Below are 26531 nucleotides of genomic sequence, written 5' to 3' on the forward strand. Positions count from 1 at the left end.
TGGATTGATTGATGGACTGCTGACAAAGAGCCCAACTGGCACTTCCAGTATTGAACTCATTGGTCGTAGTATCTCCTGTCTGATGGGTTAGCAGTGTGCAGGTGCAACCAATGTGTTCAGGCAGGGCTAATGCACAGAAGATTTTCCTTCTTAATAAAGTAATCAATGAATCCTTATTGCTACCCAGATACATCACATAAATGGTATTTTAATATGAAATAGGCATTACTGGTTCCTGCTCTGCCTCTGACTGATACCTTAGAAGTGCTGCTGTGCTACAATAGGGAGGTTAATGTGAGCTGAGAACTCACATACACCTTTTTTTTTGTTGTTTTTTTAAGCTGTGAGTTTATCAGCAGCTATATTTGTTGAGGTCACCTGGATTGCATGGAGCCTATTAGACATTATCCTGTAAATTGGCGATCACTTCTGCTGAGCTGGCACTCTGTCATGGGAAATTTTGGGTTGCCATGGAAACTACCCTTGCTGATCATTTTAGCTCAGTGCTGCCGCCCCCTCTCTGTCTTTCTATTTCCATCTGTTTTCCCCTCACTCGATATCTTTAAAAGTAGAGAAAAACTGAGGAGACCATCAGTAGTGCTGGACAGGTGTCTAAGATGGAGAGCAGAGGCAGATGCTATAGCTGCCCTCAGGGGAATTATCTCCCTGTTGATTCCTTGGGAGTGCAATCAGAGCAGGAGGCAGAGGGTATAATTAGCAGTATACTTTTAGGTTTCATTTCTGCCCTTTTGATTGTTTGTGTTTCCCTTTCTCCTCTTTGTTTTGTTTTCCTTGAATCCTCCTCCTTTTACTTGACTTCTCCATTGTCCTCTTGTTTTTGCAGTACTGGTCCTTTCCTTCAAGGTTGAGGGCAGCACTGAGAGAGCAGTGGAAATCTGCTGACATCATCTCCCAAGATCCAGTCACAGCTTGGCTGAGAGAGAGAGAGAGAAAGAGAGAGAGAGAGAGAGAGAGAGAGAGAGAGAGAGAGAGAGAGAGAGGGGGAGCAGGAATTAGGCATCAAGAGAGAATACTGCAGCTCCCTCTCAGATTCTACACACACACTCACACATATTCAGATGAACTGGATCATGAGGCTCTAAAACATACGCCCACAACAGCAGCATCATTGTGCTGCACCACAGAGAGAGAGACCAGCCTTTACTCCCATCTCTCACTCTTTCTGTCTCATACACAAACACATCGACAGACACGTGCTGCAGGGAAGAGCTGAGTGTTGGGTCGCTGAGCATTTAGCCCCCCCCCTCCCCTCATCCTCCTTCTTTCGCTCACTCGTTCCCTCACTCTCTCTCTCCCTGTTCACCTTGTCTATTCCGGCTGTATGGTTTATTGTTGCGTCAGAGCCAAAGAGAGCCAGCGAGAAGCATGCCGGGGGAGAGCGCTCACAGATCTGTCCCCTCCGACAAACATCCAGAGCAAGGAGCTGAGGAGACAGGGCTCCCTGGACCAGGTAGGACCTCTGGGGTTGGGGATAGAGAAGGGAGAATGGGGTAATTAGGCAGGTAGCGTTAATAGATTCCGGCAGGAGGGAAGGAAGGTGCCGAGTTAGCAGGATAGAAAGCATGGCACACATATAGAGACCACTGGGCTTGTGAAAGTGTAAGAGACTGTTAGGTAAACACGACCTGCTTGAAACTTGCATGTGGAGAACAGTCAGTTTAGAGCTAGGCCATTTCTGTCTTTCTGTTGACATGTGCAGTTTGAGTGATTCAGCTGCATGTTAGCTTCCTCACAACACCGCATGTTGTCTCCCCCTCCAGCTCCCAGCTATTAGCAGCCTCCTCAAAGCCTCCACCCCAGAACTGTCAACTCCCAGTCCACCTATATGTACTCATCACTAAATCCTAATTAACAAACAATCTCTCGTCTAAATGCACCATCTGACTTCCAAAACCTTTGTGTTAATTACCCTCCCTCCAGCACCCCACCCCAACCTCATCAGAACCCCCAGCCCCATCTTCCCCTTCACTAACCCTGTCCTCCATAACCCTATCCCTCCTCCTGCTGCCACATCTTCAGCCCCCAGTGCCACCCCATCTGCATCCACATCCCCCCAGCAATTATGCAAGCTGTAAGGGAAGCATAGAGTGGCTACTCCCTTCCCCCAGCCTCAGCAGGAGCATGACACAGCAGCATGGCAGCACTCTGTAGGACACACAAACACAACCACACCAGCACAAGAGCTTTTGTCATTGTTGCCAACTGTTTTATCTTGTCAGTTATTGCTCATGTTGCTGCTGTACATCCGAAGTTGTGAAATCACGGAATAAGTAATTAAAGGAAATGATAATAGGGAGAGAGAAATAAGAGTAGTTAAGGTTGGGTCAGTGCAGATGAGAGATTGGGAGGGTCAAGATTTTATTAGTGTCCCCTTGATTACAGTCAGGCAATAATGGTCAGAGTGAGAGTGTCGTCACTGGAACGAAGGCTTGTAACTACTGTGTCTCTGAAAGTCCTGCATAGGTTTCGTGTGTACTGTCGGAAACACCTGACAGTTATGATGGATAACCTTAATGGCTATTAAGAAAACTCCCTGCCTCCTCTCTGCTGGAAGTGGTTTGCTATTTTGGAAATGTTCCTGCTTTAGCGTCATCATTGCCCTGATCTTAGGCTTGAAATTATTTTAAGCTTTCTTGGCCTGAATCTTGGCAGAGGAGGGAGGAGAGAGAATTGTCGGATGCTCTGGTTACAACTTGTATTGTAGCACATACTTCATGACGAAAAAGGAGAGTTTAGAAGATTGATAATAACTGGGGGGGGGGGCAGATGGAGAAAGACAAAGAAGTATATGAGACAATTGGGGTGTCTCTTCTTTGTGGCTCAATCTGAGCCTTAGCTGAAATAGAGGCTCCCCTTGGGGCTGACAGGCCAGCGCTGCAGCCTCTGTGACGCAGCTCCAGTCTGCTCAGCTTGCTGCGGCCTGCTCCTCGTACGGCAAGCCGGGTGCTCGATTTCACTGAATTTCACCAGAGGAGACTCCCAGGCTGGGCCAGTGATGGGAAGAGAGGCAGACATCCACAGACTATTTGCAGCACTGAATCTGCAGCAAAGAGACTGACAGTTATGCTAGCAAACATAATACATGTCACTGGCTTGTTTAGCAGCTTATAAAAACAGTAGTTCAAACAGTATGCTGTTCTTATGTGTGACTCGAATGCCTATAAGGGAGGAAGATACAGTATTTCTGAATGTGTTCAATGTAGTTGTTGTTTTGCTTGATTTTTCCACAAGTCAGATCTGGCTTAATTATTGGATTTTTGTTTATATATTATATAAAAATATATGTATAAAACAGGACTACGAAGAGCATTATATAGGAAAAGGTTTAGAAAGAAATTTTGAGGGAGTGAGAAAAAGGAGGGGATACAGAACAGAGAGTGAATTAGTAAGTGATATCTGGGTTCCTGGCAGAGCAAGTGTGTGTGTGTGTGTGTGTATGTGTGTGTGGGTATGTGTGTTTGTGGCTGGCACAGAGCTGATCCACTTGTGTGTTTTATAATGGCCAATCAGCATGTGGATTTAGGTCACCGTGGCAATGGTCCAGTTAAGAGAGCAAATGAAGGTTCTGTTCCCTCCCTGTGTGTTATAGACAAAGAGGCTTACGTCACATCCTTTACGGATATTTCAGTGAATGTATGGTTTTGTGTTATGGTAATCAATCCTAAATAACAAAATCATTAAAGATAAGCAATGGAACTGAAATTAATGAAGAATGCAGTCTTTTATTGCGTGATCTTCCATTTGCTTTCCCTTTCTTGCTCATACAGAAGATTCCTTCCACTCACCCCTGACCCCATTTCTTTCATTCATCCTGCCATTTCATCTCAGTGTTTTCCCCATTGCTGATGACAGTTATGAAGATGATAGCATGGTCTAGAAGGACAAGAGGACAGAGAACACTGTAATTCAATAACAGTTCCCTTTTGCCTCTGGCTAATTGTGCAATTGTACATGTTGATACAGAAAGAGAGATGGAGAAACTCTGAGAGGTAAAGTAAGATACTGTAGTGTATGTAGAGAAGCACTGTTTTCCATTTCCATGTTTTGAGTTCAGCCTTATGGTGGGCCACTACAGGCAGGATTATTCAGTTTCAAACATTTTTCCAAAGACATTCCAAAATAGCCTGCTAATAGTCTATGTTTTCAGTCTTGGTGATTGTTTTGCTCTCCAAAGCCATTTGCAGTGTCAAAGTAACAAACTGTACAGAGCTGAGAGATATTTGGTTAATCTACAGACTGGCATTTGGTGACATTTTTTGTTGCTCTCTCCGAGTTACTGTGTGGGAGTTCAACCGAAGACATAAAAAGTCTATTATTCTACACTAGAGGAGGCGTAGCCTTCCACATCATGTCTAGTGTCATTTTACTGAGATAATTCAGTCAGCTCGATTGATCTCACTTCTTTGTTAATTCCTCATTACAGTTTACAATTTACCAGTATAAGTACCCCCTTTTTCCTTAATTCATGATTTTGATGCAACTGCTCCTTCCCTCTATTTAAACTTGTTTTACATAGCTTTTTCTGTTCTTCAGACATGACCAGACACCCGTCTACTGACTCCACCCCTAGTGACAGTGGCTCCTCACCTAGTGACAGTGGTTCTAGCCCTTCTCCTAGTACTCCTCAGAAGCTGCTGCCAGCATGCACCTCTCCATTTGGGCCGCGACTATTTCATGCAACACCCAGCTCCTCTGGTACTCCAAGACCTCAACCTGAAGGCTCTGACCATCGCAACAACAACACACCCAGATTGTCTGGAAAGTTAGGTGGTCATGGACCATGTGGCCGCCATGTACCTGTTAAAATGGAGAGAATCAAGGTCTGTGTTATGTGTATGAGCATGTTTGCAATTTTACAGCAGATATGCTACCAGACGCATTTTAGTGGTATACTGATATGAACTTTAATATGTATGTATAATGTGTTATTCCCAGGTCTTGACTGGTTCTGAGGTGGAGAGTGACTATCAGGAGCCACAGACCATTGACACAAGGGTAGTGATGGGTCAAGAGACACTGCTCAAAACAACAGAGATCCAGAAAGTGAAATCCCTGGTTGAGCCAAGTGGTCAGGCTATCCCTTTGCCAGCTATCCCAAGTTTTTCAGATCCTCAGTCACAAGCAAAAGAGACCCAGCTGGAAACCAGCAAAGAGGAAAGCCAAGCCCAAAGCCATCAAGAACAACAGGATCAGCAAAAAGCCCCTGTACAGCCCCCAACCATACTTCCTTCCCCTTTTCACAACCCTGTTTTCCCGTCTTCCTCCGAGCCAATCACAACAGATGACAATTTGATAGACAACCAGGAAGTGGGTCAGACCCTTTCTCAAGATGAAGTGCCTTCCCTTTCTTTTTCTGAGCTGGCCTGTCCAGTTGCTTTGTCTTTCTCTGAGCCAGCCTATGCTGTTGACCCACTTCGAGTGGGTATGCCCTCATCTCTTGACCCTGACCTGTACTATACTGCCCCTTCCACCCCAATCAAGATGGCTTCCCGCTCTTCGCACCTTAAAAATCATTCATATCCTGGCTCTCCAGCCTGCCCACTCTCCCCAGGCTCTCCTTCGGACAGCGAGGACCTCTGTTCGCCTCTCACTTCTCCCTCTGGCTCTTATATCACAGCGGAGGGAGGCAGCTGGACCTCCTCTTACACATCTTCCACCTCCCCCTCCACTTCGCCCAACCTGCTCCTCACAGAAGAAGCACAGGAGGCCCCTGCTTGCTTTGTGAGCTCCTTATCAGAGATTGGAGATGAAGTTGGGGAGGAAAAGGGACGAGTAGGTCCAGAAGTAGCCCAGAGTAGTCCAAGGGACTTCTGCCTGTACCGTCCTGAGGATTTTGTCATGAATTCCCTGATAGGTATAACAGGGACAGTGATACTTGAGGAGGAAGAGGCTCAAAAAGGGGAAGAGATCAAGATTTCCAGAGAAAGTTGTCGCCCTTGCTGGGTGACTGAGGATACATCCCCTCTAAGGAGCAGTAGCAGCCGTAGCAGTGACTCCCAGGAGGATGGGGGAGAGTCTGAAAGCTCACTCTGTCCACTGGAAGAGGCCAGTGCAGGGAGAGCAGAGTACTCTAGACCCATGCAGACAGGCCTGAAACTGCAACTGGAGGCATGTATATCAGAGGAACATTATGGACAGATGGATGATCACTCAGAAGTACCCTCCACTGCCTTGACTCCTGACTCAGAGAACATGACCATGGCCTCATCTAGCCTTAGCCCTGACTCACCTGTCATCACCCTGGATGCCTTCTGTCCTGGAGCCTTTGGTAGGCTTGGCCCCAGTTCTTTCTTGTTCTCCCAGGCAGCCTGTGCTGATGATATACCAGAGGAGGAAAGGATGATCCCTGCCTCCCTCATCTCCTTTCCCCTCCACACCAGCCTTATCTTTAAGGCTGATTCAATGGAAATCACCCTTTTCCCCACAGAGGAAGAGAATGAAATAGAAGTTAATGACAGAAATGAAGGAAAGGATGTTAATGCGTATGCAGCAGGAGAAGAGGAGGCAGATGTTGAAGATGACGACGATGATGAAGATGATGATGATTATGATGATGATGTTGATGACAATGCTAATGGTGCTGCTGACAGTAATGACAATGATGAAAATAATGAAGATGGTGACAATGATGACCATGATGAGGCAGGTGAGGAAGCTAAGGTAGAGGTGAAAGTGGTAGAAGAGGAGGAAAAGGAGGAGGAGGAGGAAGAAGAAGAGCAGGAAAAGGAAGAGGAGAAGGGTGATAGCAAAGCAGTGGAGGATCCTACAGACGAGGACAGCTCAGCATCCTTCCTTCATTCACTTTCAGAGACATCTATCAATGAGGGGTTGGACGAATCCTTCTGTTTCCAAGACGATACAGATGACTCATTAGATTCTGCCTCCTATAATGGGGAGGAAGACGAACGTCTATACAGCACTGAGAGGCATGCACAATCACTAGAACCCACACCAATGGATGCACTTGATCCGACTGAAATCCAACCAGAACCTGAACAGGGGTCTACTATTGGAACAGGCCAAACTGAACCTTTGCACACACAACTGAGCACAGATGGACAAGTGGATGACCCAAAAGCCACCTGTCTTTCTGAAGCCATTGCTGCACACCCCAAAGGCAACAATATAGAACCCAAACCTAAACCCCCTGAACCTCAGTCAGACCCTGAACTGGAATCTACCTGTGAAATAGGTCAGACAAAACCTTTGCACATGGAAGTGAGCACAGACAAACCAGTGGATCACCAGAAACCATCCGGTCATTCAGAAGCAATTTCTTGTCAGCTGGAGTCCTCCAGCAACCTAGATGAGAGTGGGAGTGAGAGCGAGACGATAGATATCTCTGGTTCTTCCAACCCTCTTGAGCAGTACAAAGACAGCCCTCATTTTAACCCTTCCACCACTCCTGTTGTCATTCATGGTCCACCTGACCCTGCTGCTGAGTTCCACATCTCTCCTCCTTCTGCCACTTCCACACAGGAGACAACAGACCTTAAAGGTTCAGTTCTCTCCGAAGAATTGGCTGAGGAAAATCCCCAGATGAAAGATGTTGATTTGAAACAGAGCAATGATTATTCAGGGGAGGAACCCACAGAAGAACCAGAAAGAGACTCTTTCAAATTGCTCATCAAGCCTCGTCATTATCAGCCAGAAAGCCACAGGACTGTAGGAGCAAGTAGACTTGTATTATCAAAGTCTTTCACCAATAAATCTGATGTGCCTGGAGGAGCAGAGGCCATGTCTAGTGACACTGACCTTGACCAGAAGAATGGCAATGCCTCAGCAGCGTCCATGCGTGTGGAGTTTAGAAGTATTGATACTGGTCCCTCTCTGAATATGGCAACTGCAACCAATGACTTGAATAAAGGTGTTCTTCTTCTCTCCTGGCCTAAAGACCCTAGTCCCAACCCCAGTAATATCCCTGTTTCTGCCTCTCCAGAGGTCATCTCAGAACTTACTGACAATCTAGCCCTGACCCCTGAACACTGCCCCGGTGACTCTGCCCAGGAGAACCTGAGGGAAAACACCCTGACTACTGACGAGGGGGTGCTGGGAGCTGTTGGATCCCCACACTCTCCCCTTGCCATCTCACCCAAAAGGGAAAACTCAGAAACAGACACGAGCAGGGAGATGGGTCCTGGAGCTGGGGCATGGTGTGATGACAGGATGGGCCTGGGGTTTGGTCTAGGATTAGCAGCAGGGGCTGAATTTGGTGTCTGGGGAGCAGGAGAGTCTCTCTCCCTTTCTCTGGGGAAGAGGTACGAGTTAGAGGCGGAGAGTCTGCTCATGTGTGACACAGAGGGCCAAAACACACAGACAGCGGTTGTTCCCAACATGACCAGTGAAGTGTGCAAAAATTATGAGAATGTTTTGGGTTCTGTTCTGGATGAGGAAGATAACAACAGTCTGTCTGGAAGGAGGGACCGGATGGCGGATGAAGAATTGGTAGGAGAGGGAGCTTCTGAGTCGAACTTGGCCCGTTGGAAGTCCATTGAGGAGATCTCAGAAGCAGGGGGAGGAGAGGATGGAAGCTCCAGATTCCCAGAGGATGATGTCAGTAATCTAAATACAGACAGTGATAGAGATAACACAGACTCACAAATACAAGACACTTGGAAGAATTCTAACAATAACAATGACTCTGCCTTTGACTCTTTGGAAGTAGCCATGAGTGGAAGTCTGAATGCTCTATCAGAGGAAGTGAGACCCCAGAGTGTGAGCGTCAATGTCAGAGAGTCTGTGTCTAATATTCCACTTGAGGAGATGCCACCTCAGGTTTCTGACACAATTCCTGATGAAGAGCGAGAAACAACAGACAGCTCCATAAACCAGGCATCAGACACAGCACAGGCACCATCCTCAAAAGAAGGTATCTGTAGTATCTCAGTGCCATTAGTTGAAACTCGCGTGAACAAAGCTGTAACAAACCAACATCTTAGTTCACCAGAAAAAAAAAAATCAGACAGTGTGTGTCAGACAATCACTCCAGAGTGTAATACAGCATTTTCTTTGCTACACGGATCCTTTGGTTCCTTTACTCCTAAATGTAAATCTAATGAATCAAGACCAAGAAGAGCTTGTCAAGACAAGATAGAAAATACTGGTTCTCTGTCAGAACTAGAAATGGTGGAGCCTCAGACTGAAGGCCAAAGAAAAGTTGATGTCAGTCCTGTGACTTATAGACTTGTTGATGAACCAAAGACTAAAGATGCCTTTAGAGGACAGCAGTGTGTTGTTTGTAACTCAGGGGAAGAAGATGAGGAAGAAAAAGCAGAAAAGAAAGTGAAAGAGAGAGGTGAAGAGAAAGAAAAGAAAAAGGAAAGAAAAACCTCTCCTGCACCGAATGGCCCAGAGCACTTTGCGTGTCACACCCTGAAAGGGGAACTTTGCACAGATAAACCAATTGCTCCTAAGAAAGGGAGGAGGGGGAAGCAGAACAAACACAGGGCATCCCAGACAGGCAGTCCTGCTGACTCTAGCCCTGAATATGTTGATGGTCCAAAGAAACCTTCTGTTCCATTAAATACTGCAGCAGATGGATGGTCAAAGGGGATTGCAGACAATTCTCAAACTAAAAAAGACCGAAAGGCAAACAACAAAGCTTCATTGTTGGACTGTCAACAGAGGACATCTGGGACAGACAAAGCTGAATCTGGTTCACAGATACAGGGAGATAACAGTCCCAGTCCTGATGTCAAAAGTCCGAGCCATGGATACTGCAATTCTACCACACATACCCCAGACAACCTCAATGTTGTGGTGGCAATGAACCAAGAATTACATCAGAAACAGGAAGTGCTTGATAACAGACCACTATCTGATAGTCAGAGAGAAATCACAGTGGACATTAATGACAACAACATAAATACTGGCCACAGCCCACATACCCAGGATACCAAATCATACTCTCTGACTCCACTTTCTTCCTCAACATCTCCTGTTTTGTCCTCCTCCCATCTACCTTGTGGCTCAGCAGACCCAGAGGATAACCTTCCCACACCTGTGCAGGAATCCCAACCTGTCCTCTCAATCGAGTCTTCACTGACCATGTGCCACACCACCCCCTCGCTTTGCTCTACCTCCCCCACAACACAAGATTCCCAATTTCTTCCTAACAACAACAACCTCCAAGAGGTCACTGTTGTCCTTTCTACATCAACTACATCTGTCACAAGTGTCTCTACACCCTCATTCTCCACTGCCATGCTGTTAAGCCTGTCCCAGCCTACCCAGGAATCGTCTTCACCTGGGTCTCGGACTCTAGATTCAGCATGTGTTCCAGACCCTACTTCCTGTCCCCAGTCTAAGTCCTATTCACAGTCTCAGTCCAATCTCAACATCCAGCCTCACAAACAAATCAAGCAAGGTCGCACATGGAGCACACAAGGCAGGTGCAGAGGTGAGTATAGAAATGATGGCTTGTTAGATCTATATCACAGTACAATACACACTGAAGAATTCCTTTTTGTTACAGTCAGTTCTGGCAACAGTGAAAGGGTGCTTTGCAAGTTGGGATTGTTATAAAAAATTAAAATGGCCACTATACAGTATTCCCCTGGTCAGTTGGTTTTAAGCAGTAAAAAGAAACAGAAACATGAGCTTCCTAATATGAATATGATCAATGAACGTGTGCTCTGTAAGATCCCAGTTTTGCTGAGGAGGAGACAGACAGTGAGGATGATGGTGGACTGCCTCGACGTGGTCCCAGATCCCAGCCCAGAGGAGTTGCAGGAAACAGAAATGGATCTATGCCGAAAGAATCGGATCCATCCATTCAACGGGAAATACAGCCTTTCTCTACCCGCCAAATAACCGACAGACAGTCAGGCTGTCCAATCAACCACAGCCACAAGATTTCTGAAGAGATCGACCTAACCTTCAAAAACAATTGTGAGTTGTTTCTGACCTCCTATGCAATGTAGGAATCAGCTTTAGGAATCCCCTAAATTTCTTTTGCTCTGTGTTATACACTCCACCGTTTTCTCTTTCTGCCTCTTTTAATTTGTTTTTGTGTTTCTACAATAGTAAGACTGCAGTTATTGTTATTCTGTTACATTTACATGTGTTTGAATATAAAGAGATGGTATAGGAAAGTGGCTTGGCTTTTATGACAGATGACATCACAAGATACATAAATTCTCTGCATTATATAGTTCACTGTTGATGAAGAGTGCTCTATTGTTGCCAGTAGTGCATTGCATATAATGTAAAAATCACATAGTATGGAGGTATAATTAAATTAATTTTCCATAAGCTAATTAAATTCCCTGGTGTTGATTAGATGAGCTTTTGGATTTTTTTTTTTAATGAACACTCTTCATCAGCATAGCACTGATGAGATAGTCACTAATGCCCTCTTTACTTCTACTATGGTGATTAGTTTCTCTAGCAATAAGGATATGATATGCTTCACTTACATGTACTTGTGTACAATGTGTGTTGAATATGTGCTTGTATAGGTTCCATATTGGCTTCCTGTAATGAGTCTGAGAGTGAGGGGTCAGTGCCTGAGCTAGAGGAGCCAGAGACACTGAGACCATCAGAGCCCCAGGTGAGTCTGTTCATGCTGCTTTATTGGAAACCATAAAATAAAACTAAATTAAACATAAAATACAGCACTTTCTGTATGTGCAACAGAAAATAAAACTGCATGGCAACAGCAAAATAGCAGTGAAGACCAAACTGGGTATAAGATGAGTCACTTTTGGTGACATTTAGGAAAATTTACATATGGTAAATTAGCAAAACTGACATATGAAAATTATTATTACAGTAAAGTAATAGATTTTTTTTTCCTTCAGTCTATCTCCTCTGCAGATGAAGGGCTAAACAGACCAAAGCAGAGCCGCAGTGAGAAGAAGGCCCGCAAGGTCAGAGTACTGGCTAAATAAAAATAAATTTATAAAGTGGTCAAAGATATTATCAATACTGATTATGAAAGCAATTGTTCCTTCGAAGATATTGTTTAATTTGTGTTATTTTGTCTTTCTTTTTCACTGTCTCTACTGCTGTATGCGTATGTAGGCCATGTCTAAACTGGGTCTGAAGCCGGTCCATGGTGTGACCAGAATCACCATTAGGAAGTCCAAGAGTATCTTGTTTGTCATCAGCAGACCAGATGTGTTCAAAAGCCCCGCATCAGACATTTACATTGTATTTGGTGAGGCAAAGGTAAGTCTTTCTTTCTTAGTTATTCAAGCTTCAGTACATGTATTGTATTACCTCTCAATCTCTCCTCTCCTCTCAGATTGAGGACCTGTCTCAGCAGGCTCACAAAGCAGCCGCAGAGAAATTCAAGGTGCCTGTGACCTCTTCTCCCTTGGCCCCACCTGTCCCACCCAGCCTCACCATCAAGGAGGAGAGTGAAGAGGAGGAAGAAGAGGTACTTACTATTAACTATTGTTTCTGACCACCTATCACACTGTCAGTACAGTAAGTTGTAGTGCTCTGTGAAATCTTTTATTCTGTTGTTAACTGTATACCTCTCTCTGTCTTATTCTTTCTTTCTATACATCAGGTGGATGAGGGAGGTCTTGAGCAGAGGGACATTGATCTGGTGATGGCTCAGGCCAATGTGTCACGAGCCAAGGCCGTCCGTGCACTGAAACATAACAAGAATGACATTGTGAACGCTATCATGGTGAGGGGGAAGGAGGGAGCTCGAGAGGAAGAGTGAGAGAGTAGAGGGAGGGCAGATGGTGAACAAAATAATGAGTCATAGCCAGTGAGCAGGGGAGTGCATGAAGGGGGGGGGGGGGGAGTAAAGGAGGAAGAGCAGAGGACAAATGACAAATTTCTCCCCAGTAACTGAGCAACCTCTACAGTTCTGTAGGTCATCAGTGCAGTTTGATACCCACTAGGTGGCAGTAACATCTCACACTGAGATAACTGAGTTGTTTAAATGACGCAGATGATTTTTCCGGGGTGGCTAGCAAGATGAAGCTGCCTTAACATCACTAGCAAATGTTGTCCAAGTAAAAACAGAGCTTCTCATACTGACTATCCCAGAGAATGTTACTTATTTAAGCAGTGAGACATCTCCTAGAGTGGCTCATGTAGTGTTGATGTTGTTGTTATTTTATTATCAATAGTTGGGAAGATAGTGTTCTTGTTTAATGAAGGAAACTCAGCTGTCTGAATGTTATTTATTGCATTGTCTTTTCATCTAGTTTCATTTTTACCGACTGTACCATTCTTACTTGAATCTGTTTTCTCTTTCTGTCTTCTGTCTTTCTCTCCCTCTTTCATATAGGAGCTGACCATGTGAGTGGTGAGGATGATTTGACTCCTGACCTCCTCCTCCAGCCTGTAAAGCCTAAACGCCACTGATTCTTCTGTATCGCTGCTACTGTATGTTGCATCCCCAATATCTGCTAAATAAAGTCTGTTTCAACGTGGGCTGTGACTGCATTGTAACATTGATTTTACTGAAAAGATGGCAACTGGTTTGGTGTAACTTGTTTTAACATTAGGAGCAGCACAGTCCTTAACATTCTGCAAATTTACAAGACCTATAACTTTATACCTTACCACATTTTCAGAATCAGCCCATCTTTCTGCCAAACAACCCCCATGCTTTCTTTTTTCTTCTTTTTGCCAGTCTTTCAAAAATTGTTTAAAATGATCATATATGTAAATGTGAAATCTATAATAATTGTTTGATAGGTGGCAGATGTGATCCAAATATAAGCAAAACTAACTTTCAACACAGAATTGTAACCTGCTATCATTCAAACTGAGTGACAGCAACATAGTTTAAGTTAATTGTTTTTTGATGCTGATGTTATATTATTATTTTCAAGTATAAGTAATTGAAAAACACAAAAAAGGCTTAATTTTCATCTGTATCTCAAAGTCTTCATGTGAAAAAACGTTATTTATATGGTCAAAATTACTCATTGGGCATTTAATGTGAAAGGTGTGCTGTGTTCATCACATGCTGTTCATGTGTGGCAGATGCCAAGGACTGGGTGAAATAGGCAAGGCAAAATCGTAATTTCTGGTAATGGCTATTTAAAAGAAACATTGCAAGTATGCTGCATTGTAAGATTACCATTACATGTTTTCATGCTTTGCAGAGGTGTTCTGCAGATATTAAAGAAATACTTTGCACTGCTAAATTGGGTTTAAATTTAAATTGGGATGCAGAAGATTTATGCTAGTCTCCTTCACACCTTTAAATGCTCATTAATCAGTGTTTACACATTCAACTGCTTGCATTGTCTAAAATGTTCCTATATTAATCATACTCCAGAGTTACACTTTGCCAGCACTGTGCCAGACTCAGATGTCACATTTTTCTAAAAAAGTGGATGTGTCATTATGAAATTAAACTCAAATTTTCTCTGTTTCTCACTCTCTTATAATGTCACACAATACAGATGACACGAGCGTGCACACACAGATGCCAAATACATTTATAACAATTTTATTGTACAAAACTGATTTAGAGTACAAAACACAAATGCCCAGGACTGCAGGATTCTGCTTTGAGTCTGTCAAGTGGTGACAATAACACAAACTCATACTAAGCATGCTGAGTCATCAGCTTTAAATTATTAAGCAATGACTCCACATGTAAATGTGTAAAGCCTTTCCAGTTGACTGACTTTGTTCCCATTCTTACATGAATCCAGATGTGAGGCTATGATGTAATTCAGTGTGTGAAAATATAAAAGTATTAGCATTAATGAATGATACTGTGAATGAATACTATCACAGGCTAAGTAAATGACCATCAAAATCAAGATTATACATTCCAAATGGTCACTGGGAATGTTTTGTTAGCAATGTCAAACAGTAGTGCTTCTGTCATTCTAAACACTGCATCATACACTAGTCCATTTTCAAATTACAAACACAGGACTTTAAGCCTGAGTGCATTTCATCTTATAAATCCATTCAAGATAGAAGTATGGTTCTCTACTAGGCAAGAAGTGGTGCTCTCCTGAGTATTCCCCATAGCAGTGAAGGCAGATAACTTCAGACTCTCCTTGAAAATGAAACAAATGCCTTTGGGCTTAAGTCAAGTGTGTTGGTGATCTAGACATCTTTAGGTAGCGGTTTTAGCTGGGAGGACGTTGTTCTCAAAGTGTCCCTGGTTAGTGACATTCCCAGCTGGGAAGTATCTGGCCACCACAAAGGAAGAACCGTCTGATGCAATGGCCTTACCGACACCCAGCTTTTTAGTGCTCTTCCACACCATTGCTGTGAAATGGCCTAAGTGGTGAGTGAAATGAGAAAGAAATTAACATACAGAACATAGAGTGAGAGTGAGAAAAAACAGAGACTGTTAGGACATGGTGGAAACTGAGTGCACACAGACTTAAGTTCCTCCAAATATTTACAGAAGTAGGAATCTTAATTCATCTCTCACTCATCAGTCCCAAACCTCTTCTTTCACACCGCTATTACCCTTTATTCCTTTCTTTCTCTATCAGACAACTTTATATGAACCAGTGTGAATCACTGTGATGAGCTCCTATGAGTGATCTCCGTCATGTGTGATTAAGTTAAACAGAGTCTGAGGCAATTGGAAACCATCTGGAGGAATTAGGGTGGACTGGAAATGACGTGTGAGAGTGAGGAGTGATACACAGGACTGTGATTTCCCCTCACTTTCCCCATGGCTGGTCACTGAGTCAGACAGTCACACACTGACTGAGGTGTGACATCAGCACAGGAATAACAACAACCTTGCCCATGCCTGGGTAAACGTGACACTGAGACAGAAACTAACAACGAGTAAACAGAAAATGACAACGAGAAACAGAGCAAGAAATAGATACATTGAGATAAATGCATTGAGAAATGAGATGAGACAAGATAAGATAAAAACATATTGAGAAGGGAAGTGTTTGATATTATGTCAGGGAAAAATATAAACATTTTTGTTTTACATATATTCCCTTGATTAATTGATTAATCTCTAGGATATTAAGTATCAGAAAATAGTTACAAATGCCAATCACAATTTCCCAATGTCCAATATTCAAATTGCTTGTTTTATCCCACCAACAGTCCACAACCCGAAGATATTCACTATCATATTTACTATCACAGAATTTAAAATTTAAAAATTAACTAAACGATGAATTAATCATCTAAATTATTTAACATGTGATTTTGCACACATAAGCCATATTGTTATATACTGTATATTAATATCGGAAAAGTTCTAACAATTACTTATGATTATCCTGTTATTGAATTTAGTAATTTTGCCCAATTTGTTGTTATCATACTGTAGGTCAGATGAGGTTTACCACTGACTGAAATATGAAAGGAAGTGAGAGAGACGGACAGATGCTCTCATGTGTAAATCTCACCAGTGCCAGAGGAGAATCCAGGGCGGCTGAAGTTGTACTGTTTCACTTCATCATACCAGCGGTCTGCCACATCTTTTCCTGCATGTGCACAGGACGAAGTGTAACTTCAACTTAGAAAAAGCTTTGTGTCGTACATATTGGTCAGAATGACAGCAATGTAAGAAAACTGCACCCTGGAGCTATAAATCCCTTTGGGGCACATGTTGTTTACAGTGCTGCACTTTTTGCCACCCAGTGCTACACTATAGGAGATGTTTTATGAATCACATCGTGCTGACATATTTCTCCAGTGAGTCATGGTGTCTGAGCTCTCAAACACAGTGTGGAGAGGAGGGGAAATAGATCCCAGCTGTTCACTTTCAGGGTAGAACAGTCTGCTTTAAGCCCCACAGACTAAACTATTGTATCTATGGAGGGATGTGTCTTATTAGATCTTACATATGTATATAAATATCTCAGGAGGACCACAAAGAAGGCATATATACAAAATCATTCAGCTGGTTTATAAATAGTATATTGAGTTTGTGTGTATACGTATATATCTGTACCTGATTGGTCATAGGAGGCCCATGCCAGGTTTTCTCCACAGCTCCCTCTACTGGATTCCACGCTGTGTTTCAGGATCCGTGTGCTGGCCAGACTTTCAGCATACCTGTGGACAGAGGACAAATAAAGGCTGTGTATAGCACTGCTGAAATGGTGTTCTCCACAATGAATCCTGCTACAAAATTCACTGCAGAGAATGCCACTGTGAGTGGTGTAAACTTTAAATTGTTCACTGTTTAGCACAGTGCAGCAAGCCTTCTGCACTGTGCTATACAGTGAACAATTCTTACCTCAGAGTTTTAATCTAGTGTAAATCTGCAATGTTGGCACGGAAACCAGATCCTCAAAATAACTGCTTTTGGTAATTAGGCTAATACTACTTCTGTTTAAAAGACCATCTGGGGCTGACACAGTATTTCCATGGAGTAATGATGATGTTATGAAGTTTAATTTCTACAGTGACAAAGGAGTATGCTAACCTATAGGTTTGATCAACATAGTGGTGATGTAGTGACAGTATTTACTCCAATTTACAATCTAGGGTGTTACTACTGGGACAACGTTCAACATCTTGGCTTGGTAGTAACTTATTCATGTCTGTTTAAAAGACAGTATTGACAATCATGTGACTGCTATGTGACCTCAGTGACCCATGGAACATGGTGTGGATAAACCACAGATATTAAATACCGAAGAGCCTTGTTACTTATTTTGTTGTATTATGTTCTAAATCTAAACTTTATCCACAAACATGAGTACATGAGTGAATAATGCCTTAACCTTCCTCCTAAACAGGGGTGAAACAGTTATGATTGAGTCTGATTGAGCCTTTACAAACGTGGGTTGACACAGAGGGAGAGGTAAAAGCACCATGTTCCAATAAACTGTGCTGCGATTTAAATGGTAGATTATCTCCAAACTCAAATATTTACCATCAGAGATATTAACAGTATATATAGTATTTAAAAGACACTCACATTACCAGAGGTGTAGACTGTCCAGTTTAACAGTTTCTACTGTTTATCATTGAAGTTATGACATACTACACATTTAGGTCTACATTTTAACATATTAAAATCAATTGAGGAATAAAAATGATTTTTTCCCTACACAGATTTTGTTGTGCTTTGAATGTTAGTGTACATTTCCACATCAGGTATCCAAAAATGAAAGGTTGTTTAGCAGCTTAATGTTGCTGTTGTCATTGCACCATCAAACATGCTCGAGGAAATTGACTGAAGGTCTATTATGCAAGACAGTTGCCTCTATCCTTCCTGACAGCACTGATCAAGTTTACATTTATTTAACAGAATAAATTACCTTCGTTTGGTGATAATGATATGAAAAGTTAATATAGCTGCAATTAGAGGCAACAAATTGTCAACACAACTTGTAATCACAATGAAAACAAACCCAGACCTTCAATATCATATTATATTTTGTAGTTATTTCATTTGACAGGCTAGGCTGGAACTGTCAGTTATCCAAAGCAATTTGGCAATGACTGGTATGCACAGTCCTTGCTAATTATGTTTCTACTGTAATTTGATCTGTGTGTGTGCATTAACCCACCGGGCAGCCTCTCTGCTCAACTTGCTGCTCAGCTTCAGTGGAGGAGTCTGGTGCCTTCTCCTGAACTCATTATGGCACTGAAGCACCTCCTCAGCAAACTGCTTCGAGGCTGAGAGACAGAGACGACAGAGACAGGAAGGGTTAGGCAGCCAGAGAGAGAAATCTGACAAAGTAGACGATATGATACAATGTGTAGATTTGTGCATGACTGCAGATTACAAAATTGAGCTGAAATGTGAGTTAAAGTCTCACCACCTGAAGACCGAGTGACCTCAGACAGTGAGTACAACTTGATGACAGATGATGGAGTAGAAAACGTCATCCACATCACCCCCCTCTGGCTGGTGCCTATCACTCACTGGCCTTTTTTTACAATCTCACGAGTGCTCACACAATAGGCACATTGAAATAGCCACACACAATACAAATACCAATGCTGCCTAAGAGCCAGCATCTACTCAGCATGCTGAAAGACGAATCTTAACAAAGGATCAGTAAAAGCTGATTCGAAATCTCACTGAAAGCACCACTAAAGAGGGAAAGGACTAAGTTAAATTTTGTATGTCCTGTGTCCTATTTCTCAAAGATAGCAAAGCTCACAAACACATACAGTAAACAAGCAAACACACATGTGCACACACACAGTTTCCTGGGGGCAAAGTTCTAACTCAGGCCAAATTGATACAATCAAAGTGAAAACCCTCAAGGTGCTGTTTCCACTTACCTGACTTTCCCATAGTGCTGACACAGGAAGCCTTCAGTTAGATCAGTAACACGCTTAGCACTGAACGAAAGCTGCAGCCTCTCCCCTGTCTTGTTTTCTGTTCTTGCTCCTTCTCTCTGCTTCCTTCTCTGTTGCTTGCTCCCTCTCCCTGTCTTCCTGTAGTGCTGTCTATCGAACGCTGATACTTTGAAACAGCTGCTAATGCCTTTAATTCCTCTCATTCCATGATGAACTCACAGCAGTTGTGCAAATGTCCTCTTTTATCTGGGTAGGATGGTCATTGCGTAAAACATGCTCCTTCCTCAAGTTTTGTTTCAGTTCATTTCACTTAACCTGCCTGTCTCTCTTAAGGCCACACAGCCTACTATCTGCATGCTCAAGCTTTATGTCTCAGAAGAGCACACCCACTCCTGTCTTTACATTCCTACTAATGAAAGGGGAGCCCTTGCAGACATTGGTGACATCATCTCTGTGAGACACATGCCCATATATGGCTCTGAGATTCTTGTATTCTGTAACTTGGCAGCCAATGTTACTCCTAGCAACTGTAACTGGGACAGTGGCTTTTCTCACAATCCACACTGTCATGATACAGTATTGTGCTATAGATAATGTGCCACTGAAGACAATAGCAAACTCTGAGATAGGCTGCACAGTGCAAGCTGTATCCTCACAGCTAATTCTGAACTGGCATATCTCACTTTCTTTCAAAACATCCTTTCACATTCACTAATGCTGATAGCTTCAATGTGTTTCGGTCATAAAACCTTTATTGGGGACTTCCCACCTCCATCTTTCAGTTTCTTCAGCAACCCCTGGATCAATGAATTGCCACCAATACACCCAATTGTAAATGAGTGATTCCTTTACCTCCATCCTGGATGAGAACGCATTGATTGAACAATTTGCCTGCTGGAGTTGAAACACAGGGAGAGGCAGAATTACCATTCATCATACTGCAGAACAGGTTTCTACTATTTGTTTTGTCTGCATGAGGTATGCTACCCTCTGCGCTTTAATGGTATTTCCAAACTGGGATATTTATCATTTCAGAAAAAATAAATGACACCTGCTTTAACAATGGCAGCAATGGTGTGCACCGGAACCTCACAATGGATTACCTCATATTTTACTGTGCATCTCATAACTCAGCTTTTGAAATTGTCTCTCCACTTCTTGTACAGGCTACAGCTTGCATAAAGAATGAATAGTTTCCCTTTTCTTACACCTTTTTTTTTATCAGTAGGACTTCACTGAGTCAGCAAAGTGCTCTGACAAAGCTGCTTAATGTGTAACAGTAGAATGCTGAGGCTTGATTGCTAGTCTCCCAGTTGTGAATGCGAGTTTATCCACACTTGGTTAGGCTTGAATAAGTCAAGGTCAATAAACACACTATACAGTTGTGCTAATATCAGTTACCGCAGATTGTCAGGAAATTTCGTGCAAACATTCATGATCCCCAGTGGATGTATCCTACTGACTTTGGTGATCCCTTGACTTTTCCTCTAGCACCATCATCCTCAGCTGTACTTTGTTAGCATGCTAACATTTGCTAACACACCAAACTGAGATGCTAAACATGTAGCATTATACCTGCTAAACATCAGCATATCGTTATTGTGATCATTGCCATGCTAGCATTAGCATTTACCTCAAAGCACTGCTGTGTAGCCTCACAGAACCGCTGGCATGGCTGTAAACTCTTAGTCTTGTTGAGTCTTTTCCCCTTGCCACATTTTGTAATGTTGCTGTCTTGGCAACTGATGCAGCAAATCATGCTGTGAATACAATAAATCAAAATTTCAAAGACAGCTTCATGAATGAGTCACATTAAGCTGATTGCCAGTTTGCAGTATATGTGTCAGCTTTAAAAGAAGCCTAACAATCACCATTTTCTTGTGACTTCTTAAGTCATCATAAGGCAACACACACACATAAAGAAGCCAGATAATCACTGCCTGAGCTGCTGATGCATCTTTATAAACACCGCAGCATAGCAAGAAGGAAAAGTCTAAAGAAAAACATGAAGCTATACAGAGGAACACTGTGGTCACAAGTAGACATTCACCAACACTGACTGAAAGATGCTTGAAGCTTTGTGATCAAATTTTAATTACATCTCATTATTGGTAGGCAAACCAAATGATTCTGAGACATTATGTCAACCATCAGCAACCCATGTATACATACATTTCCTGAACATGAAGTATTCATACATACTGTAAATATATTAGTACCATTTTCTGCCTATATTACTGCAGTAATTAACAGCTCAAAAGGAGCTCTTCCTTCCATTCATGTAATCTTTTTGGCAGCTGCCAGACCTAAACGGAGACATCTTTTCTGAGATTCAGTAAGACTAATTCATGAATCTTCATTTAAAAATATAACATTAGGTACAATGGGAATACTGGTTCCAATTATGTCAGATAACTCATGTGCCACTCTGGATCAAAAAGACTTCACATCTGGGTAATCCAACATAGTGTTCCCACATCATAATTATTATACAAGGGGCAAATGGGTGCGAGAAAAACTGGAGCTGGAAATATTTCCTGTGGGGTCAACCACTGATTTTAATCCACTCCATTGCAATAAAAGAAGCAAACATCATGAGCTGAAATTAGTTTTTAAAGCAGGACTACTGTTTTGTAGTGTTACAGTGTTTCCCCCTGTTTGTGATCCTTTTAAGTGTAATTATTTAAATTGCCACAAGGTGGGACTGTTAGCAAAGACACTGAACAAGGACGCGGTTGGACTATTAGTCACACTAAGTGCAACTAATGACATCTTAGTTTTATAATATGAGTGGACATGATGGGATTCATGTGCAAAAGTCAAGCCACTTGATTTCTCATTAGCTGGATAGTGCTATCTTAACAAATTGATTTCCTGCTTGCCTCCTCCTACCATCTGCATTGTGATGGGACTGGACAGCTGGAATAAGACATTTACATAGTGGTCTCGAGACACTGAGACTTTACAGCCATACATCTTCATTTATACTAATTGAGATAGCTGTGGAGTGTGTGTATTTGTGTGTATCTGTGGTGTGAATGTGTGTATTTGAGTGCGTGCGCGTGCACATGTAGTAGGAGGGATGGTGATGTAATTTATAGAGAGAGCCCCTTTTAGAGGGACAGTACAGACATCGATCCATGCAGATATTACATCATTTATCTCTGCACATTGGCTATATCTGCTGTACTTATTGCTTGGCTCCCCTCCCTGTCAGCTGCGACATCATTCCTTTGCTTCTTCTCTCCTCTCCATCACTTTCCCTCTGTCTCTCATCCCCTCCCTCCTTTCCTCCAATCTGTAATTTTCATTTTTTCCTCACCTGAAGCCCCTAATGAAAATCTTCCAGCAGATCCCATACAGAAAGAAAGGGACACCAAATTCTTCCTGGGCCAGAAATATTTTCCACTCCTGTCATGACTGAAGTGAATGTGGATTTATGGCAACAGAAATGTGAAATAACTCTAACTGGGTCTGTAAGTGCACTTAGTTGCATATAATTCCTCTTTAGTGGTCCCAGGAGGAAGGTGAGGATTTTTTAATAACTCCTTCCATTCACCTCCATCCTCATTAAGAGGTCTAGTTGACTGAAAATGGAGAGATCTACTGAGGGGGTGTTGAGAGGATTGATCTCAACTGAGAGAAAGAGAAGTGAGGGGGCTGTACTTTTTCGAAGGAGTTGTTGGAAGCTCTCTCTCTCGAGCTCTGCTCCAGAATTTGACACATCAAGGAGCCTTTTATGGTGTCATTAGTGTAACTGTTCCGCCGAGGACAAATGATTCTGCGGGTTAAGAGGAGTTAATCACCTGCCAATCAAACCTCATCAAGCAGCCTCTATGGATGAGGCGCTATACAAATCTCATCATATTTACGGAGCCTTCAATTAAGCAGATACAGACAAGGAGACACATGCAGAGAGGAGAGAGTGACAAGGAGAGCTGAGAGCAAGCTGGGAGGGCAGGAAAGGAAGAAAGACAGAGATAGAGGGAGACGGAGACAGTAAGCAGAGCTGGACGACTCCTGTGTGACACTAAGCAGCAGAATTGTAATGTCTTAAAAGGCCATTGCAGTCAATAAAGTTCTTAATGTGCTTAAAGCAATTACTGTGTCCGGAGAAGAGCAGAGTGCATGCAGGATATTAACCTCAGTAACCCGCTCTATCTAGTCCATAATTAAATTATCCTCACATACTCATTCTAATACAGACACACACACACACATACACACTCATGCAAGCATGCATGCATTTATACATGTTCACATAAAGTATGTGTTGAACTTTATCCCCACCTGATAAGAGAAGAGAGAAGGAAAAACAAGAATACAAGTAAAAGTAAAAGATTGATGATGATGTGGAATCTCAGCCCTGGTAACAGTATGTGTATTGTTTGACCTTGACAGTGACTGACGTGTTATGTTTTTATGGTTGTTATAGTCTCATAACATACTGTAGGTTTCAGTGCATCCATTTGAGGAAAAATGAGCAACTCTCTGACAGTGTCAATGGCCTCTCCTTCTCTCTTTACAAGAACTTTTGATAACAATTTATTTTAAGGGTTCCATAGTTTCCTAATTTCCCACAAAAGAACTGGTATGTAAAGCCATAGAAAGGCTTCTGGAAAGGCATTTGTAATTTAGCACTAATTCTACGGAAAATGGAGACATTGTTCAAATGGTATCTAGAGACTCAGTCAATTCAATAAATCAATTCAATATAAATGGGTATAATTACATTTCCAGAAGTGAATAAACAATGAATGTGTATTTACTTTAGGGCAAAGGGGCAAAGGGGAATTTCTTTCAAGAAAATTCCTCTTGAAAAAAGCAACTTAACACAACTAACTCTACTTGGGTAATTTTCTCAGAACTTTGATTCTATTCTTGTTATAAGTTGTACCAAATTATGTAGTTCTTTCCAGGAAACTTCCAAGAAAATTAAAGCACTTCCTTGCACTCTTCCACCTATTTGTACAAAATGTCCATTTTCCTCTTTGCTCTCGCTGTCTACAGAGGCTCTGTGATCTTGGATTTGGATCTGCTGCCTGTTTCTTCTACTCTTCTTCCTTCCTCACTCTGCATTATGTATATTCAAATTTAAATGTCCAAGTAGTATAACTAATAAGATCTTCAAACTGATTTAATGCCGTTTAATGGTTGTCATACAACATGTTATTTGCAGAGCCAGGGAGAAATCTTGACACTATGGCCACTAATTATTGCTTCTGAAAATAACTAACCACCCTTGAGCATTGTGCATGAGCCCCCGATGGCGCTTTCCTCAGCATCTGGGACAGCTTTTGTAGTTGGACTGGGCAGCAAGCTAAATTAGTATTTGGTGGTGCCTTTTTGGCTTATTGTTGCTGTTGTGTTTGTATTGATAAGTTATATTTTCTGACCTTGCCTTGGGAATGCTAAGCAGCTGCTTGGAGTCAACATATAACAAAGCTATCTGTTAAAAATGAATTGTAAGCATGATTGTGCTTATGTATATATGTGTGTGTGTATGTATGTGTGTGTGTGTGGGGGGGTGCCTTTGTCTAGGTGTGCATTGTTTGCCATGCTGAGGAGGACTCCGTTACTCTGGTGAGACAATACAGAAGGATAGGCTGTCTGGAAAAAGCGTGTAAGCCCATAAGCAGACTGTCAAGCACACTCTCACACACACACGCACATTTTCACGCACACACACACACAAGAATATAATATAGCTATCAACTAATGACGAAAACAGGTGGGAAAAGGTATTTTTTTGCCACTGGTCACTGCCAGTCTGTTGCATCCACCAGTATGCATGCATATTCAAGAACACATTATGCTCATGGATATACCCTCAAGTAAGCCTTGTCACATGAACAACAATTTGTCACCCTGTAGAGTTTAAGCTGTCATGATGAACAGAGTGTGAATATTATGAACTGTGTTTGTGCACTGAATTTAATCAAATCAACTGCTGCAAACAGCATGAATCACAGCTTAAACCACATTACAGCAAGTAAGCACTTTTGGAAATTCATACATATATGTCATGGGGTAGTTACGTGTTAATTAATATTTTATGATGAAAATAGTAACTTCTGAGCAGACCTGATATTCAAACATGCATCACTGCATATTAAAGGACATATCTCAGTATGTTAACTGGAAGAAGATGATGATCTAAATCAGTATATGTGAAACTGTATCTATGCTTCACTCCAATGAATGCTGTAAACTGACAGCCTCCTCATGCACTGAAGAGAATTAAACAGGTAGAGAGAGTGAATGAATAAAGCCGAAGCATTAACAGCTTCCCAATGTCATTATACAAGAATTGTAATCATATCTGGGAGGATGTGATCTTTGGCAAACATGCCACCTCTCAGCAAGAATGAAAACTTGTCTATCACAGGGGGCTCTTGGAGTTAATGACATCTGGCTATTGCAGCTTGATTTCTTTATACCTTATGGCCATTTTCTATAGAGATGTGTTGTATATAGAGTATGACTCCAATACAGTGTCTCATTCAGCCAGGATATAGATGGATGAGTCAACATGGTGTCAATGATTACATTGTTTAAATGAAGGGCAGGGACAAGATTTAAAAGAAATTGTGCTATTTCCACAGTAAAATCATGCGGCTCACATGCCATTCAGTTTGTATGTGTGTATTCATAAGGACAATTAAGTTTTAGTGCAAACATATATGTCTACAAGGATATAGAGCAAGCACAAAAGAACAGAAATTAAGCTTGTTTGCCTTGAGACATGCTGGCTAGTATTTCAGTGAGGGATAAAGCCACTGGACAGCTTAATACTGCACATCTGTACTGCTAATATCCATTTTATTTGCTCTCACTGTGTGTTCTCTCTCATTTTGTGGTCATGGATCATAGAAGGCCAGGGAGAACAAACAAATGTTTTAATATGAAGTGAAAATGCACAACCATAGCCTTGGGGAGTAGAAGGACATCACGGTAGGGGCCATTTGTGTGTGTGTGTGTTTGTGTGTGTACATGTGTGAGAGACATAAAGAAAGGGACCGTTTCTCTCAGAGCCAAAATGAGGTTGGAGAATTGGATAGAACACTTTCGTTCCCCCCAATGAAAGTGGCTCTCTCATATTCGCAAGAGGACATATGGGGTGTGAAGCAAAGCCATCGGATGACGACAGGGGGAGAGGATAGGCGCGAGCCTGAAGAGATGACAAGAAAAATAAAATTGAAACCAAGTTAAGGGGGAATCAGTCGGAGAGATTGCTTGGGAAACCTCGGGACTGGTACCACTGTAAACTTTAATGAAGAAAGTCTCTCCTATGGGGCTAAGTGCCAGTATTTCAACCATCC

General features: G+C 42.3%; 2 protein-coding genes across 3 annotated transcripts; one reads left to right on the forward strand and one right to left on the reverse strand.

The window, feature by feature from the left end:
* The first annotated feature begins 1025 nt into the window (after window positions 1-1025).
* Window positions 1026-13419, forward strand: nacad (NAC alpha domain containing). The gene is made up of 10 exons (XM_044207337.1): window positions 1026-1471; window positions 4555-4841; window positions 4957-10420; window positions 10663-10911; window positions 11481-11572; window positions 11823-11891; window positions 12046-12192; window positions 12269-12403; window positions 12539-12661; window positions 13274-13419. The coding sequence occupies exons 1-10, from the start codon at window positions 1387-1389 to the stop codon at window positions 13286-13288; spliced, it is 6666 nt and encodes a 2221-aa protein (XP_044063272.1). The 5' UTR covers window positions 1026-1386; the 3' UTR covers window positions 13289-13419.
* A 1014-nt stretch (window positions 13420-14433) lies between these two features.
* glipr2l (GLI pathogenesis-related 2, like) lies at window positions 14434-19624 on the reverse strand. Of its 2 annotated transcripts, none has more exons than XM_044207346.1 (5): window positions 19192-19624; window positions 18468-18576; window positions 16898-17001; window positions 16350-16427; window positions 14434-15240 (listed from the first exon to the last, which is right to left on the reverse strand). In XM_044207346.1, exons 1-5 carry the CDS (start codon window positions 19202-19204, stop codon window positions 15074-15076), a joined length of 471 nt encoding a protein of 156 aa, XP_044063281.1. In that variant the 5' UTR covers window positions 19205-19624; the 3' UTR covers window positions 14434-15073. The 2 variants fall into 2 exon arrangements, with proteins under 2 accessions (XP_044063281.1, XP_044063280.1); XM_044207345.1 differs by lacking the exon at window positions 19192-19624 and adding an exon at window positions 18723-19148.
* Between the last annotated feature and the right edge of the window lie 6907 nt (window positions 19625-26531).

The sequence above is a fragment of the Siniperca chuatsi genome, linkage group LG9, assembly GCF_020085105.1.
Source record: "Siniperca chuatsi isolate FFG_IHB_CAS linkage group LG9, ASM2008510v1, whole genome shotgun sequence".
Classification (NCBI taxonomy): Eukaryota; Metazoa; Chordata; class Actinopteri; order Centrarchiformes; family Sinipercidae; genus Siniperca; species Siniperca chuatsi.